General features: G+C 48.8%; 1 protein-coding gene across 4 annotated transcripts in view; it reads right to left on the reverse strand.

Moving 5' to 3' along the window:
* Positions 1-1,728: 1,728 nt before the first annotated feature.
* LOC120734884 (echinoderm microtubule-associated protein-like 6) overlaps positions 1,729-16,790 on the reverse strand; it is a 66,654-nt gene continuing 51,592 nt past the window's right edge. The window contains exons 25-45 of one of the 4 annotated variants that reach the window (XM_040033983.1): positions 16,507-16,638; positions 15,914-16,002; positions 15,570-15,746; positions 15,004-15,238; positions 14,494-14,620; positions 11,143-11,151; positions 9,966-10,044; positions 9,761-9,890; positions 8,344-8,442; positions 7,826-7,846; positions 6,832-7,005; positions 6,541-6,749; positions 6,295-6,452; positions 5,832-5,946; positions 5,555-5,743; positions 5,223-5,395; positions 4,991-5,153; positions 4,681-4,784; positions 4,427-4,580; positions 4,055-4,155; positions 1,729-3,474 (exon numbers count right to left, since the gene is read on the reverse strand). In XM_040033983.1, the coding sequence (XP_039889917.1) occupies positions 3,450-3,474; positions 4,055-4,155; positions 4,427-4,580; positions 4,681-4,784; positions 4,991-5,153; positions 5,223-5,395; positions 5,555-5,743; positions 5,832-5,946; positions 6,295-6,452; positions 6,541-6,749; positions 6,832-7,005; positions 7,826-7,846; positions 8,344-8,442; positions 9,761-9,890; positions 9,966-10,044; positions 11,143-11,151; positions 14,494-14,620; positions 15,004-15,238; positions 15,570-15,746; positions 15,914-16,002; positions 16,507-16,638 (2,663 nt within the window). In that variant the 3' untranslated portion in view covers positions 1,729-3,449. The remainder of the gene's footprint in view (positions 3,475-4,054; positions 4,156-4,426; positions 4,581-4,680; positions 4,785-4,990; positions 5,154-5,222; positions 5,396-5,554; positions 5,744-5,831; positions 5,947-6,294; positions 6,453-6,540; positions 6,750-6,831; positions 7,006-7,825; positions 7,847-8,343; positions 8,443-9,760; positions 9,891-9,965; positions 10,045-11,142; positions 11,152-14,493; positions 14,621-15,003; positions 15,239-15,569; positions 15,747-15,913; positions 16,003-16,506; positions 16,639-16,790) is intronic. The other 3 variants (XM_040033984.1, XM_040033985.1, XM_040033986.1) reach the window with 3 other exon arrangements.

Here is a 16,790-nt window from a genome sequence, read left to right on the forward strand (position 1 = left end):
TTCACGTCCTTTTTAGCGACTTTTTTTTAGAAACAAAGTCGCTAAGGGGTCTGATATGGGCTCAAAATGTGGTCATAAATATTTTGTACTTGTAAAAAGGTTTTGTACTTGTAAAAAAGATTTGTACGTGTAAAAAAGATTTGTGTGTGTAAAAAAGATTTGTGTGTGGACTTAGCCAAAAAAACCCTGCAAGTTACAAGTACGAATTTTGACCCTATTTTTCTTCCTTTAAGCTGATTGGTCAATGTCATGTCAATCACAAATGTAACAATCCAATCAGAGGACAGATGGGTTTGGCTGTCGGAGGGGCGCTTTTTTGAACTGCAGGTCCTTGAAGGGTAATCTCTATATAAATATCCGATAGCAGTTAGGTCCCCTAACTTTCAGTAGCTGTTGAAAGGATAAAGTTGTGGTATGTCAGTGGTAAACACCATTATTACTTTAGGATTAAATGGCCTGTATTTATATAGCACTTTACTAGTCCCTAAGGACCCCAAAGCGCTTTACATATCCAGTCATCCACCCATTCACACACACATTCACACACTGGATTAGTTTAACACAAAGTCAGGGCTGACCCGGGACCATTGCTGTGAGTCACAGTGTGCAGCATAAAAGTCCTTTCACATCGGACGCAGGATGTGCTGCTAATGCTAACTGCTAACTAATAGCAAAGGATCCAGAATTTGTTGCTGGCTGCTGAGCTCTGTGGGTTTTTGCAGCAGCTCTACCTGCACTAGATGCACCTGCTCCTTGTCTTTTCTATCTCTGACTTTATGTGAACTACAAGAGTTTCTGGTTTTTTTGCTGGTTCTTCAAATGTTCAATAAAAACATGTATGCTAATTCATAACGAAGAAAGCTTTGTAACGAAGACTGTCATTTCCAAAACACTGCCCCCCCTGCGTCCGCAGCGCTATTGAAAAGGCTGTGGAAGTCCCTGTATTAAACACGTAGACCTGTGACACAAAAATCACCAAACTCGGACGACCACAGACTGTTTTCCTTCGTGGTGATGAAGGAAAACGCTGGGTTGGCATGTAAAAGGGCATTTATTCCCTTCAAGGACCTGCAGTTCAAAAAAAGCGCCCCTCCGACAGCCAAACCCATCTGTTCTCTGATTGGATTGTTACATTTGTGATTGACATGACATTGACCAATCAGATGAAAGGAAGAAAAATAGGGTCAAAATTCGTACTTGTAACTTGCAGGGGTTTTTTTGGCTAAGTCCACACACAAATCTTTTTTACACATGCACAAATTTTTTTTACACATACAAATCTGCAAGTACAAAACCGATTTACAAGTACAAAATATTTATGACCACATTTTGAGCCCATAGTCTGAAAACTCGCTAAATATAGCGACAAAGTTGCTAAGTTGGCAACACTGGCTACAAGTACCTGGGGATCCCACAGGTGAATGGGAACCATGAAGAGGCCGCTAGGAAAGCTGCAACCACCAAGTACCTGCAGAGGGGCAAGTCCTGAGGAGTCAGCTGAACGGTAAGAACAAGATCCGGGCCATCAACACCTGCGAGAGCTTGAAGGATAGACCGCTGCAGGGGCGAGATACAATTTGACAGAGCAAAAACTACGTAATATATTTTTATATGCAAAACTTTATAAGCTGCTAAGGAGCTACATATCCATCTATATTCAGCTTTGAGGGTCAATACTGTGTGTGTGTGTGTGTGTGTGTGTGTGTGGATAAACGAGTCAGCAGTCGGTTGGTTTCTCACAGGTTTTTTTTCGTTCATGGTTACACACACAGACTCTTTGACACGTTTCACGACAGTTACACGTTAATAATCCGACACACAGACTCGTCCACGCTCCGAGAAACATGAACACGTCTCCAAATATCTTTTCCTGCGTGTTGGTACGATCACGAAGCTTTGGATGTTTCACGTCTTTCAAACAAAAAGCAGCAGCAAAGCAAAAAGCTTCTTTTTTTAAACGTCCATTTTTGGATGAACATTCTCAGTGTAGCACCAGACAGAGTACAAAAAAGAAAACACGAGTTCAATTATGGATTAAAAACAAATAAATCGAGCATATGAACCTCGTCCAAAAGAAACAAACACAGGTAGAAAGATCCGGAAAGGCACTTAAGTGTGACGATGTCCAACCACAGATGCAGTGAAGGCGCTGACATGAAACGTGACCGTGAGACTTTTTGTTTTTTCAGACAAACTTCACAAAGTTTCTGTAAATATGAAACTGCATTCGATTATTTTTTATTATAAAGCAGTTTAACGTTTCTGTTTTCTGCATAAAGAAATCTTAGTTTGACCAGAACGCCCGCTCGAATCGGCTCATTTCAACAACACGTAATAAGATGCTGATTGCATCAAAACCAAACAGAAACCAGAGCAATGTACCAGGATGACCTTTGACCCCCCCGTGGTGATTTCATTTTGTTTCTCGTAGTTTTTATTTTGCTTCATGTCGGTGTTTCGTTTTTATATAAACAAAGACTTTTGTGTTTTACTTGAAGATAAAAATGAATCCACCTCAAAGAAAAGAAAACAGAGCGATGTAATAAATCTTTTAGTTTAGTCTTTTCTTTTTCTTTAATTTAATGACATTTTAATTTCGTTTGCTGTGCCGTTTGTGTCTTTGCGTTTATTCCTCCTAATTTAACTTTAACGTCTCTTTTTATAGTTTCTGTTTTCTTTGAAACTTTGACAGATGCGTGTGAATTTTATCGTAAATGACTTATTGCCAAAATAACCCCTGAATGTAACCGAGTATCTTCAGGTTACCGTTTGCGTCTGAAGATGTTAGAGAAATAGTTCTTGTGTGACACTTGTGGGCCTCCGTACGTTCGTTTGAAGCCGTTTTAATTACCTTCAGCGCGGCTCAGTTAGAGCTGCCTTAAACTCTGATTTCTGCTCAGTTTTGTGGAAGCAGCAGCTTTGAGCCGACTGGAATGTCTTAAATGTTCAAACCACTGCGACGACCCAACGCAAGGCCTTATGGGTAACAGCAGGTGGCAGAAACCGTCCAACAAGGTCATCCTGTGGGTTTTGGTCAGATACCAGCTGATGGATCCTCTGAGTCATGTGATTCATCAGGAAGGTTCCCGCTGAGCCCTGCAGGGGGCGCACTGACGTGCAAATCTGAGCGTGTGGTTGACCAAAGTGAGGGAGGGGTCTGTCGTTTGATTGGTTTACAGCTGTGCGCTCCCTCACTTTATGAACCTGTTTGCACAAATTTTAATGTTTTTTTCACCATGTGACCAAAAAAGAAAACGACAAACATGTAAACATCAGCTGATAGAGTCCGCGGGTTCTCCCGAGGCTTTGTGTTCATGTCCATGCATCCGTCCGTCGTGGAGGGTTAGTCGCAGTCTGGCCCACGTGGCGTTGGAGGCTCGGGCCGGTTGTGGGTTCGACTCCCTCTGGATCCACTTGTGGTCTGTTTAAGGCGCTGTGGATCCGAGTGTTTACAGACATTTCCACACAAACACACTGAAACACACAAACAGGCATTCAAGGAATTTTGTGTTGTCAACTTCTGCAAACTGTAACAAAGACTTTGTCCACCAGGGGGCAGCGTTGCCCCTGCGACCAGCTGCGCTTTAACTTCCTTTTAGTCCCAGTTTCCTCAGCTTTAAACACGAAGTTTAAACTGGTTAAAAAAACATCGATGGGCTTGTTGCACCACCTTGTGGTGCAGATCGGTATTACGCAAACGTAAAGCCCGCCCCTTTTTAAACTTTACCTGAAATCTCTTAAACACGAACAGAAGTGTTGGATACAAGTCATAACTTTCCTAAACTTAGAAGATATTTTAACAGCGAGCACTTTGAATTACATTTACAGGCTCACAGCAAAAACAGGTGGAAAACAGGTGAGACTGTAACTGCTGTAAGAATCTGTTTAGAAGGCGTTTGACTCCGAAACCATCAATAAAGACACACGTGTGAAAACCAAGGTTCATGCGCCCGTCGCAGCATCTTGTCTTTGTAGTCAGAGAGAATAAAAACAGTTTTATTAGTTTAATCTCTCCTGAGTGCATGGTTGTGTTATTGATCGGTGATCGGGTTACCTGCAGTCGTCTCCTCCTGTGCTGATCACGTATTTGTCGTCGTGGGAGAAGCGGATGTTGGTCACATGAGGCGAGTGGCCGAGGTAGCGCTTGTGTTTGGCCTGCAGACGGAAACGAAGCAAACGTGCGTCCGTTTAATCAACTTAGTCCTGGATACAAAGAATAAACTGAACCTGAGCCTACAAACACCCTCAGCTACACAAGTTTGATATCCTCAGAGATCAAAAGGTCAAAAGTTTAACTTCAAACTTGTGACTTTGTTTCTTTCCGTTAGTGCTCATGAAGCCCTCGACTCCTCGACTCCTTCATTTATTTCCTTTCCTACCTCCGAACAACTAATACTGAATAAATGAGACATGGCCACAAACTCACAAACTTCTCTGTGCAGGGGAAGTCGAACAGTTTGACCAATCCAAAGTCGTCGCCGGTGACGATGTTCAGGCCGCCGTGAGACACACACGCGCAGCTCACGTCAGCTTTGTCGGCGTTTCGAGGCCAAATCCCCAAAACTTCGTCTCCCAGGATGCTGAAGAAGAGACGACAGAAAGGGCGAGTCAGCGCCGCGGCTCGTTGTCGGGTTAGCTCGGGGGTCGAGCGGGCGACCATGAGCCGTGTTTGTGCGTTACCTGGTCCACGTTGCCCAGGTGATTCTGTCGATGGCGATCGGGTCGCTCACCAGCTTTCCAGAAGGAACCTCGAACACCTGCCGCTTATAAGCTCCCGTGGACACCTGCAGGTGAGATTGTGATGCACGCGTCAGCAGAACGAGTGTGTGTGTGTGATCTGTAGCTGGACCGAGGATGGCCCGGGGGTTTTGTAGGGTGTGTGTGTTTTTTGTGTACATATACATGTAGAGCAGTTGTATCACAGCACCTGGTGACTGTGGGAAGGAAGAGCCCCCGTCTAACAGGAAGAGACCTCCAGCTGTGGGTGTACCTGTACGTAGCAGCTGTCAGCAGAGAAGTCGAGCTGCAGGACGAAGGCGGGGATGTCGCTGCAGTAAACCAGCCGGTTCAGCGTCGGCCCTGTGCTCACGTCGTACACGTCCACCGTGTTCTCCACGGAGCCGACCGCCAACAGCCGCCGGTCCGGACTGAAGCTGCGCACAGAGTTCAGTCAAACAAACATCCAGCGCTTTCATTCTTCGCTCCCGCTCTCGCTCTCTTACCGGATGTCCTGGACGGTGGCGCTGCGGTCTCGCTTCTTCGCCCACATCTTCAGCGAATTGGAGAGGAGGAGGAGAAACTCGCCGTTCTTCATCCCCACCGCCAGCATCTCTCCGTCTGCGCTGTAGCTGACGCAGCGAGCCGCGTGGCCGACGCACACTTTGTTCAGCAGTTTCTAACCAGAGAGAGAAGATTTCTTTAACCAGCCCTCGCTGCACCACATCACGCAAACCTGCAGCAGCGCCTGCTGTTTCTAGCCCTCCTCCACCCCAGCATCCACCACCTACGTCCTAAAGAGCCTGGACTCCAATCACTGACATATGTATGAATGCACCTTGTCGGCGAGGTCCCACAGGCGGATGGTGGCGTCGTCGCTCGCCGTGATGCAGAGATCTTTGGCCGGATGAGCGCCCAGACCCCAGATTCCCCCCCGAGCGTGACTGTCCAGCAGCAGGTTGGACGCCGCGTTCTTCTCCCCGACCTCGATGATTTCGCCGTCTTTCGTCCCCACCAGGATCTTACCCTGAGGAAGACGAGAGGCCGAGGCGATGAGGAAGACGGACGGGTGATGGCGGAGGAGGAGGAGCGGGGAAAGGATGTCGAGGTCTCACCTTGCCTCTGCAGACCGACCGCACGCACTCCACCTGCTGCCCGGTCTCCAGCTGGAAGGCTCGGCATCGTTTCATCTCCTGATCCCAGAGCTTCACCGCTCCGCCCTCCTTCGTCCTGACGCACAAACACACAGTTTTTATTTTCCATTTTTTCCACGAAGGAGAAAACAAAAACTGAAAAACTAGAAACAGCACGAAAGAGGAGGTTGGGTTGCAAAGGAGCTTGCAGACTGAAACAGCTTAAACAGAGGACCACGAATGAGGCCATCACACAGAGATCAGCTGATCTCTGTTTCTGTGGCGACGTCCGTCCACAGAGAATTGGCGGCTTTCAGGAAGTAGAAAACTTCCAAACTCATGGTTGGTCCCATTTTCATGACATCATATATAAACATCCTTTTAATAAAATCTGTATTATGAAGATGGTTCTCGATGCAGGTGAAGCGGTCGGCGTGTGACTCACGGCCTCTCCTTTCCACCGGTGACGATGAGTCCGTCTCTCAGGGTGGTGTACATGGTGAAGACCGGCCCGGTGTGAGCCTTCGCCACCACCCGCAGCAGGTAGTGATCTCGCCACACGTACACGTCCCCGTTAATGGCCCCTGTGAACGTCAAGTTATTCTGCAAACGTGAACACAGACACGGTCAGCTTACGTGCTTCGACTGAACGACGCTCCTGAGGGGCCCCGGGGCGAAGCGGCGAACTCACCGCACCGAAGGCGACAGACAGCATCGTCTGCATCCTGCCGTCCTCCAGCGTCCCCACCACGCCCTTCTTGTACATCAGCGCGCCGCCGGCCAGCGTCCAGAACTTCACGTGTTTGATTCCCACCGACACGAACTGAGCGTCCGAGTCGGGCCGAAACTCCACCACGAAGATCCGGTCCGGGTGTCCGGCTTTCCCGCACGCTCGAGATCCTGCAGAGGAGACACGCTGTGGTTACCGTGGTTACTGCCACCACAGAGGGACGCGAATCAAACCACGCTGAAAGTCTCTGACCTTCCTGCCAGCGCCACACCGTGATGGTGTGTTCAGGGTCCACTCCGACGGACAGCAGCAGCTTTCCCGTGGCGCTGAAGTTCACGTAGCCGACGCCTTTGCTGTGCGGACAGCGGAGGATGGACAGCGTCTGCTTGCCCATGGCGTCCCACACGTGGATCGAGGGGGTCGTTCCTGCGTGGAGACGGAGCGAGTGTTTATCGCCGTTACAGCCACAGGCAGCGTCAGCACGACCACAGAGGGATAAACTACGACAGCGACACAGAGGGGTCGGTGCAGCCGACAGACACCCTGAAAACCAGACGCTGTTTCACCGCCACGCTAAAGCGCTCGCGCCCCATTTATTTAATCCGAGCGTTCGGGTCAGGAAAGCACGACGGCACAAGAGTTTGCGTTTGGTACTCGAGTACTTTAACTACTCGTTAAACAAATCGAATGAGTTCAGTTTGAGACGAGCGTCAAACATGCAGCAGAAACATCATATTGATCGATCATCGAGGAAAATCCAACAAACTAACATCAGCCCGTCAGAAATGAGTCACTTCAATCATTTAATGTGGTGAAACTATCCTGTGTTTGTTGATACAAAGTTACCCAGGAACAAATATTTATTTAAATGTGTGCAAAAAACAATGATTAAGAATATGAGACAATATGAAAAATGTGTTAATGCTGATGCACTGCTGGAAAAGTGGAATTTTGAAGAGCTTTTAAAGTTTTTGATTAAAAAAACAGAACTTTTGTATAACATGAATATATTTTAAATATTTAATGAAATTTCTGAACATTTATCAGAAAAATATTACTTTTTTATAAATGTTAACATTTTGTTGAAAAAAACGATTAAAAATGCAAAAATATTTTGTTTAAATTGTTTCTTTGCATGTTTTTATGAGACGTAGCAGTAAAAACCAAACCGACACGTCTGGTTGAGTCGGGCACTCTGGGTTTCAGTTTGCTGTGATGGGAGGCGTGCGGGTCGTTTGTAGTTTACCTGGGAGTTCACCGCCGTCACCTGAGGTGTTGTGAGAGCGATGGTGACAAATGAGGCCGGCCAAAAACACACACACAAAGACAACAACATGAAAACCTGCAGTGAGTCACAGCCAGGCAGAAAAAACGTTTCATTCATCCTGCGTCTGCGCGGAGCTTCGACGTTCCTGACTGCGGATCGCTTCGGCTGCTCTACGGTTCGATACCAAAACAACAAACTCTGGGACGTGAAGCTCTGCTTGTGTTTCCTGATTGGCTGAATTAACCCCACTTCCTGTATTTTAAACGCAGACCTCGAGGAGAAACTGTCGCGACGTGGCGCCTCACAGCTGCAATAAGCGTTTGCTCCCTGTCGGTGAGTCGGTCAGTTTCCACTGTGTCAGTAGAAATAAAGCAAAGCAGGCGGGTTAAACAGGAAGCAGGGAGAGAAAGCGGGACTTCTCTTTAGTACAGTTAGTGGAGGAAAACACGGCCATGCTCCGACAGCGACACGCCACACACACAAACACCGAAGCGTACCGATCTGCCCGGTGGCGATGATGTTCTTGAATTTGGGGTGCTGGTTGACGGTCAGACACAGGATGTCGTCCGTGTGCTCCAGGTAGAAGCTCTGCGTTCCTGCAAAGACACGTAAACAGACACGTTTTACCTGCAAGGCACCAAATAAACTCCAGTTCTGGCTGAAGCTCAGTCGTCGCTTCATTCAGCACGAGTCACGGACACACTCGTGGTGTTTGTGGGGCTGCAAACGCACACATGCAGGTGAGCTAACGACACGGTTTCGTTCTAATGGATGGTGCTCTTTCTGGTGATGTCGTCAGAAGCTGTGCTTTTCTTGTGCAAAGCTCCGCCCACGCTGCCGGAGATCAGCAATCTGCTGCTACACGACAGCGACGGGCGACACTGACAGCAATCAGAGTTTGCTGATTTTAAGGTGCTTTTTTGGATCCAAAGCAAAAAACACAGGATGGCAACATCCAGGCACAAATCTGTGACTTTGTGTACCCTGTGACGACTGCGCTGAGTTTTGTCTGTTATCAAAGGAGCGTAAGTGGTCATTGAAGCGTGCAGCACGCCGACCACTTTCCATCCAAAGGTGATTGCACAGCTCACCCGAGCCGGGTCCTGGTCTGTCACGTCTGTCATTCTGCAGTTAAACTGCCGTCCTGCAGCATCCGTGTCCTGATTTATGGACACGTGATCTGTGAGGCTTTGGCCGCACTCTGAATGTGCATCTCTGTGCAGCAACAAATGTGTAATTGTGGCTGTTTCCTCACAGCTAATCGCCGGATTGTCACAAACAGACTGCATGAAATTGCCAACTTGAGCCCACTTAGCCTCAAGCTGACAGCAGACACGTTATCGCCGTTTCATCACCGTCTTAATGCACCAAAGTTTGAAGACCGCCGGTCTCCATCTGCGAAGCAAAGACATCACAAGTCCACCGAACTCGGCCACGATCACTCTGTGCTGCAGCTTCCATCCACCTCAGTGTGGCTGCAGCATAAAGCACGAACCGACCAATCGCAGCCGAACGGCTCTGTGAGGTAAGAGGCGTGTTTTTGTGGATGAGATCCGGTGGAGCGCAACATCTTTGCTTCCTGTGTGCGAGCAGGTAGATACAACCTGAACACGTTTCCACAGGTGTGCATGAAGCTGAGTCTGCTCAGCAGAAACTGTGTAACAACAACAATAATTTACCTGGTAAAACCGTTTTCACAAACATAAAAGCTTTTGAATATTAAATGTTACATCACTGACATCATGTTTCTGTGCAGCAGGTAGAAGGGGCACATGCAGAGATGCATTTACAGAGACTTTAACATCTTTCGGACACCAACGCCTGCCGACTGTTCGTGCGTCCGTCCTGCTGAAACAACCTCACGTTAGGACTCATCGTCCACGGCACGTCACTCAGGTGTGTTGTTTGTGTTACCGGTGCTCAGGCTGTGCACGATGGCGGTGGCGGCAGTGTGGTACACGATCTCGGCGCCGTCGTTGAGGTAGTGCAGGTTGTTACGACAATCGAAGCCCCGAAAACCAAAGACGTGGTCCAAGATCAGGTCCTGGAGAGGCAGAGGCGGACGGTGAACGCAGGGACAGACGGACAGACGGGCCGACGGACGGACGGACAGACTCACCTCGACCGGCCGCTTCTTCTTGGACACGTTGTTTTTCTGGAGTTTCTCGGGCTGCGGCGCCGCTCGGCTCACTGGCGGCCTGGAGGATCGATCAGCGTGTCAATGAATCGGTCGATGAGTCAAAGACAGAAAAACATTCATTTACATGTTAAAGGACGAGATCAGAGACACACGGGTGGAGCACAGACATGGAGACAACATGAACTACACATCGGGGGGTTAAACAGCTGATCCGGCGGTGTGCTGGTGCTCCGCCCTCTTTCTGTGAACTCAGACCGGCAGCCATTTGGGTTAGAGCAGCCGTTCTGCTTCTGACAGAGTTAAATCACTCAGATTTGTTAACGTTACAGCGTCACTGTGCTCTTTGTTGTCTGTTGGCGACTAGAGGGAAGAGGCGGAGTTTAATGCAACCTTTCACTAAACCGAGAGCGTCGACCTGCCGAAGCACCTGAAACCTACAGGAGGAAGGTTCTGCTACTATTCAGAGTAATAACTCTAGTAACTGTTGCAGTAATTGCAGGATTTTGCGGTGAGTGAACCAGGTCCACTGCATCGTCGATCGTCACGGTAACAACAGTTAAAACTTCAGTATCCACTTATGAACCTGTTTCACCTGCACAGGTGCAACTCAAAGTGACAACAGGTGCACTGGAGGGGCAACAATGAGACCACCCCAAAAAGGAAATAGATTAACAGGTGGTGGTGCACCCCCGTCAGCTCCTCCAGGATGGTACGGACCGTCTGTATCTCCCTGCACATGTGGAGGAGCAGACACCAGCAGACGTTACAGGAGCTGAGCTGCACAGGTGTCTGCTCCTCTGTGTGACCTCCAGCGGGTTACTCATGAGCACGTTTCTGACCAAACCGTCAGAGTCCACGAGGGCAGGTCCACCACCACAGCATCGTCCTCCAGCACGACTGGTTTGGACGTGGGTCCGCGGGGTCTGCACAGGCTCCTCGTTGGCAAATAAACTTTCGTTTTTAGCAACTGAAGCGAGACGTTATCGCTCAGTGCTGCGAACGGTTCATCAAGGCGCCAAAGCCGTAAGAGAAGTGGTGCATGACGGAGAGATGAAAGTGACCGAACAGGACGAAAATGCACTGAAACGTTTTCATGAAATGCCAGCGTGTGATGCGAACACGATGAAGAGGACGTGTACAGGCAGGCAGGTGTTACCTGGATCCCCTGGACAGCAGAGGGATAGAACCAAGGTAGAGCTTTAGAAACACACACAGTCACGCACTCTTATCTACACTTAGACTCAACACACACATGCACACACACATGCACACACAGGCTTTCCTCCTCAGAGACACTGTGGCTAAAAGTACATGCTAACAAAACGCTACCATGCTGCTGCTGCTGCTGTTTAATCCTCAGGCTGCCAGCCTAACATGCTAGTGCAGCTAACCGTGTCAGCGGGCTAACGTGCACAGGTACACCTGTGGCCTCACAGCAGCAGGTGCAGCCCTGTACCTGAGAACTTAGAGAGCCTGGATTACTGTTTATCAAAGGGAGACACAGGTGGCTGCTGCAGTATCATCGATACCAAACATCTGATAGATGTTACTCTGAAGAAAACCCGACTATTCTCAGCCGAGCTCCCCATAGAACATCTTTCTCTGCTGATGATGTCCCACAGGAACAGGAAGTGACATCCTGTCCTTCCATCAGGTGAAATATTGTTGTCCCAAAAGCCTAGAGACCGCTCCCTGAACATGGCGGCTGGTTTTGTCCTGACACTCTGTGATCTCTGTGGTCTTACAAACACAGGTGTGTCCAGTCGGCTCACGTTACCTGCAGTCAGGCTCCGAACATATTTAGGCCAAAACTCGATCCAACATGACATTATGAGCACTGACAGGTAACACCAATGACACCTGTTAGTGGGCGGGGTCTGTCAGGGAGCGGGTGAACATTTTGTCCTCAAAGTTGATGTTAGAAGCAGAAAAATGGGCGAGTGTGAGGCTACGAGCCAGTTTGGGTCAGAGCGTCTCCGAAACGGCAGCTCTGTGTGGGTCTGCAGGGGTCAGTTTTTATGGTCCAAAGAAGGAACAGCGGTGAAGCAGCGACGGGGCCGTGGAGGCCGATGCGTGTGAGGACTGAAGCCTGGTCTGTGTGGTCCGATCCAACAGACGGGCTAAAGCTTCATGCTGGTTCTGATAGAAAGCTGTCAGGCTGACCAGGCTGACCCCCGTCCACCATTGAAAGCACCAACAATGAGAACTGGACCACAGAGCGATGGAGGAAGGTCGCGGCCTCCTTCCTCCACAAACAGGAACGGTCTGTGCAGCACAGCGACAAGTTTGAGGTGTTAACTCTAATTTTTAAAAGATCGCAGTCCAGTCGAGCATCAGTGAGATGTGCCGGACAAACGAGTCGGATCCACGGAGGCTCCACCCCACAGCTAGCAGGACCTACAGGACCTGTTCACACCTGCTGAGTCCACGCCTCGACGAGTCGTGGTGTTATGTCTGATCGAGGAAGAGTTTGAATGGATTTGTAAATGAGAGATTTCTGCTTTTGGGCTTTAATAAATGATCCAAAGTGGCTGCAGCTGAGGTTTTAAGTGTGACCATCCACACAGTAAGTGTTGGCTCATACTTACTTGACAATGCCCTGCCTCCAGGGGAATGCAAGTTAAAACACAGCAGAGATATTAAGAGTTTCTATGAGGCCAGAGAGCAGCAGCAACACTCAGGAACTAAGGGTACCACAGAGGGACAAAACAAGAGTTATCAGTCAGCACGGGCACCCTTTATCATTAAAGATTCTCCGGACTCTGAAACTTGGAGCCGCCCATTTTCTTCCAAATACCTGCGAGTTCTAGATTTGGTCAGAGATTCTGTCACTGAGGCGCTGGAAGAGAAGACGTGCACACCGGGAGCTTCTGTGCATGAACTCAGAGCACAGACCTGATGCTGCTACTCCACAGCCTGGAAAACCCCATTTCTACAGGCTGGAAAATCCTCACTTCATATAAACCCAGTCAAAGTTCCCACATGACCACCTCGCAATCAGCTGATTTAATGTTCTACAATTACTGTAGTATATTTATGCATGCACCCTGCAGGTCCACGGGGGTGGGCTCAGGTTTGTCCTCTTTTTAACCATCTTTACAGCTTTTTTGAGATGTCATAACTTTGTGAGTTCAGGAGAAATCTGCAGGGCTGAAAAACACATTTAAGCTCTGTGAAAATCTGCAACCAGATCAGTTTTACACCCACTCAATGACTTAAAACCTAAAGCCCAGAGCTCCCCGTGTGGGATAGCTGGCTGCTCAAAACAAGTTCATATGAAAGGCCCCTCAGTTATCTACATTTGACACCAGGCTCAGCTTCTTCACAATCATTTATAATATGGTAACATTTTAACAAATAAACCTCATTTGTCTTCAGAAGAAGGAACCTGGTTGGTGCTTAGATCGATCTTTGGTCTGCAGCTTTCTGACCCTGCAGACACATTTGTTCCTTGAAGGTGCCCTTTGTTGTTGAGTGAACTGTGAACACCGATATTACAAACACAGCCAGAAGGATCCACTCAGCATGCAGAAGCCTGAGCATGCACGAGCACATCAGCACACGGGCGCGCACACAGGGAACGTCACCTTCACTGAAACAGACAGCGAGGATAGAACATGTTGGAAAGTCAAACAAAGCTCAAGAATTCGTTAAAGGAAATCACAGAGAGCACGAAGACATCCTGCACGTTTAAGAAACCTGAGAAGTCTGTGGAGCTTGAAGCTGAGAGGCTGTGTTAAAATGTGTGGTCCCAGTGTTTATTATGGGTTTGCTGTTCGGGCTTCGACTGCATGATTTCTTCTGCCAGCTCACTCCCAGGACAGAGATGTAGTCTCACAGAGTGACCTCTGACTGGCTGGAGAGTTCTTGATTACGATTTTCTGTTCTTTAGCCATTTTGAACTTCTTTGAAGCTCTTGTTGTATTTTTCTGGTTGGATGTTTTCGCTGCTGTCAGCAAAAGATTAAGATGTTAAGATTTCATTTGTACGAGTTTATCACGTCCTGTGTTTCTCCCTCTTTGTCCCGTCTTACTGTGTTAGTGTCTTTGACTATTACCTGTCATCTTGAGTTTCGGTGAAGTTTTGTTCCTTGTTTTATTTTAGAGCATTTTCTCTTCAACTGTCTCTGATTTTCATAAAGATTTATTTTGTTCATATATTAAATAATTGTTACAAATTTGGACAAAACAAGCTACAGATTTTTTTAAATGTCATAAAGTATTCTACATGATTTAGTTTGCAGTATTAGGAAGTATCACTAGTGTTTTGTGCAATGTGATGTTTTTCATTAGTGTGCGCTCAGATATGGGAGCCTTTGTCATATTTTACCAGCAACACTCCGACATGTTTTTAATGCACCCGTCGCAAAATACAGATCCTGATTCATTATGATGGTAAAAAACAGAAGTGTGTGTGTGCAGGTGTGTGTGCACGTGTATGTGTGTGCAGGTGTATGTGTGCATGTGCGTGTGCACGTGTGTGCGTGTGCATGTGTGTGTGTGCGTACCTCTCCTCAGCAGAGAGCTCCTTCAGCTGTTGGTGAGGTTTGGTTCCTCTCATCGCTCTGATGCTGACGGCGTACATCTTCGTGGTGTAATCCACCGTCTTCTCGCGGGCGACGTCGCTGTCGTAGCCTTTAAACACACACAGTTACAGATCTGAGGGACGGCTTCTGGGTTTATGTTGGTGCTTCACTGAGAGGTCATGTGACACCTGGATCCAGACATTTTTGCATTGAAGCTTTCAGGCAGAGACTTTGTTCGTGTTTGGATGCATGAAGGTTTGTCTGTGTCTGCTTTATGATGTCACAGCTACGATAGCTGAGAGGTGGAGTACGGCTAAAGGGCGACGCCATCGTGTTTGGTGCAGATCTGAACCTCGTTTTTTGAACTGTGAGCAGGGACGTCTGCTGAGTTTAGCACCAGCGCTGCTCTCTGTTCATGATGTTGCCGAGGCTACGATTAAAGACGAAACTGTAAACTTTGGATTCGTGTTTATCGAAACAATATTTTCAAACCTCCGTCCTCCTCGATGTCGTCATCCGACTCCTCGCTGTCTACGAGCGGTCGGCTGTCGCGAAACAAAGGCCCGTCCCCCTCCACGCTGACCACGCCTCCTCGCTCCCTCACCCAGATCATCAGGGCGGTGTCAGCCCCGCCCACCGTCAGGAGCGTGGAGTCATCCTGAGCCCAGCGGACGTTTGTGACCTGTGCGCTGTGGCCCACGTAACGCTTAAAGCGAGCGTACTGACCCTGCAGGAGGAAAGGAAGCAGGTCCTTAAGAGGAAAGGTACACACACTCAAACACCTGAGGTCAGAGGGGCACTCTGATTGGTCCTAACGTTACAGGAAGTCACACAAGTTATCCAAACTGACTTTTCTATCGCCACATTGAAACCTGGGAGGCTGTGGCTGAGAAACTGCGAGGCGAGCACTTCAGAACAATCAGACAGCGTTGAACCCAGAGGAGTCGCCCCCTGCTGGCCACTAGAAAGAATGCAGTCTTCTCTGTACAGTGTGTGTGTGTGTGTGTGTGTGTGTGTGTGTGTGTGTGTGTGTGTGTCGTTGAGGTTGTGTGTCGTACTCTGACGGGATAGCTGAACAGTTTGAGGAAGCCAAAGTCGTCTCCGGTGGCGAGCAGCGCGTGGTCTCTGGTGAGCGACGTGGCGTTGATGTCGGTGATGTCGCTGTGCGTCGGCCAGATTCCCTCACAGGTGGCGCCCAGAACCGACGTCCAGCCGGCCCACTCGATCCGCTCCAGCTGCACAAACACACACACAACACGACACACACGGGTCGTTTCCACACGTCAAGCTTTTCTGTCTCCGGTACGAAACAAACGGACTCGTTCACGCCGCTGGAAATACGTTGGAGGCGTGACATCATGAACCCGAGCTCCTCCTCCTCTCGCTCAGCATGCACACTGACCTCACAGTTTCTGATGGTTTGTCGTTTTCCTCGCGGGGCTTCAAAGAACAGCTGCTCTTTGGCTCCCGTGTTGACCTGCAGCAGTTTACCTGCAGCACAAACACAGCAGAGAAACATCGTCTGGACTAAGAATAACGCAGCGGCTGAACGCGCTCGCAGATCTCGCCGTCTGCTCGCAGACTCTCTGTGCATCATTCAAATGTTAGCTTTTACCCTTTAACTTAGTCCTCAGTCACATTAGGGACGGGTCGGTGACCCCTGATAACCTCTGGTTGCTATGGAAACATGGACCAATAACCTGAGCGTGGTTGTTTTGGTCGGTAGCAGACAGCAGCACAGTTCGCACAGAAGACGCCAACATGTCCGCAAACACTCGCCGGCTGCTCACCGAGCGGGAAAAACCGGAGGACGCTCGTCTCCAGAGGCCCAGCGTTTACTCTGAGGCCCTTTACTCTGTTAAACAGCGCCCCCTGCTGGGCGGAGGGCAGCATCTAAAGTGTGAAGTTATGATTTAACAAGCACTGCTGTTGTCAGGTGTGTGCAGGTGTGAGAGCGACTCGGATGGGAGAGAGAGAGAGAGAGCCGTGTGCTACCTCGGGCGTCCCAGTCGATGTGCGTGATGTAACTGGACGCTCCTTTACAGATGCCGACTCTCTTGCTGCTCAGCACGTTGTAGATGTCCACGAAGCTGTCGTGTGACGCCACCGCCAGGTATTTACCTGAGTCTGAGAGCACGAACACCCGGAACACACACAGTCTGTCACATGACCCACAAAAGATCAGATCACAGCAAATCAGCACGTTCATGGCTCTGCCTTTAAGTTACAACAGTTCATGTGCACAGCGAAGCTCACACATTTACAAACATGACGGCCGT

Source organism: Simochromis diagramma, unplaced genomic scaffold (assembly GCF_900408965.1).
Source record: "Simochromis diagramma unplaced genomic scaffold, fSimDia1.1 OVJJ01000176.1, whole genome shotgun sequence".
Taxonomy (NCBI): domain Eukaryota; kingdom Metazoa; phylum Chordata; class Actinopteri; order Cichliformes; family Cichlidae; genus Simochromis; species Simochromis diagramma.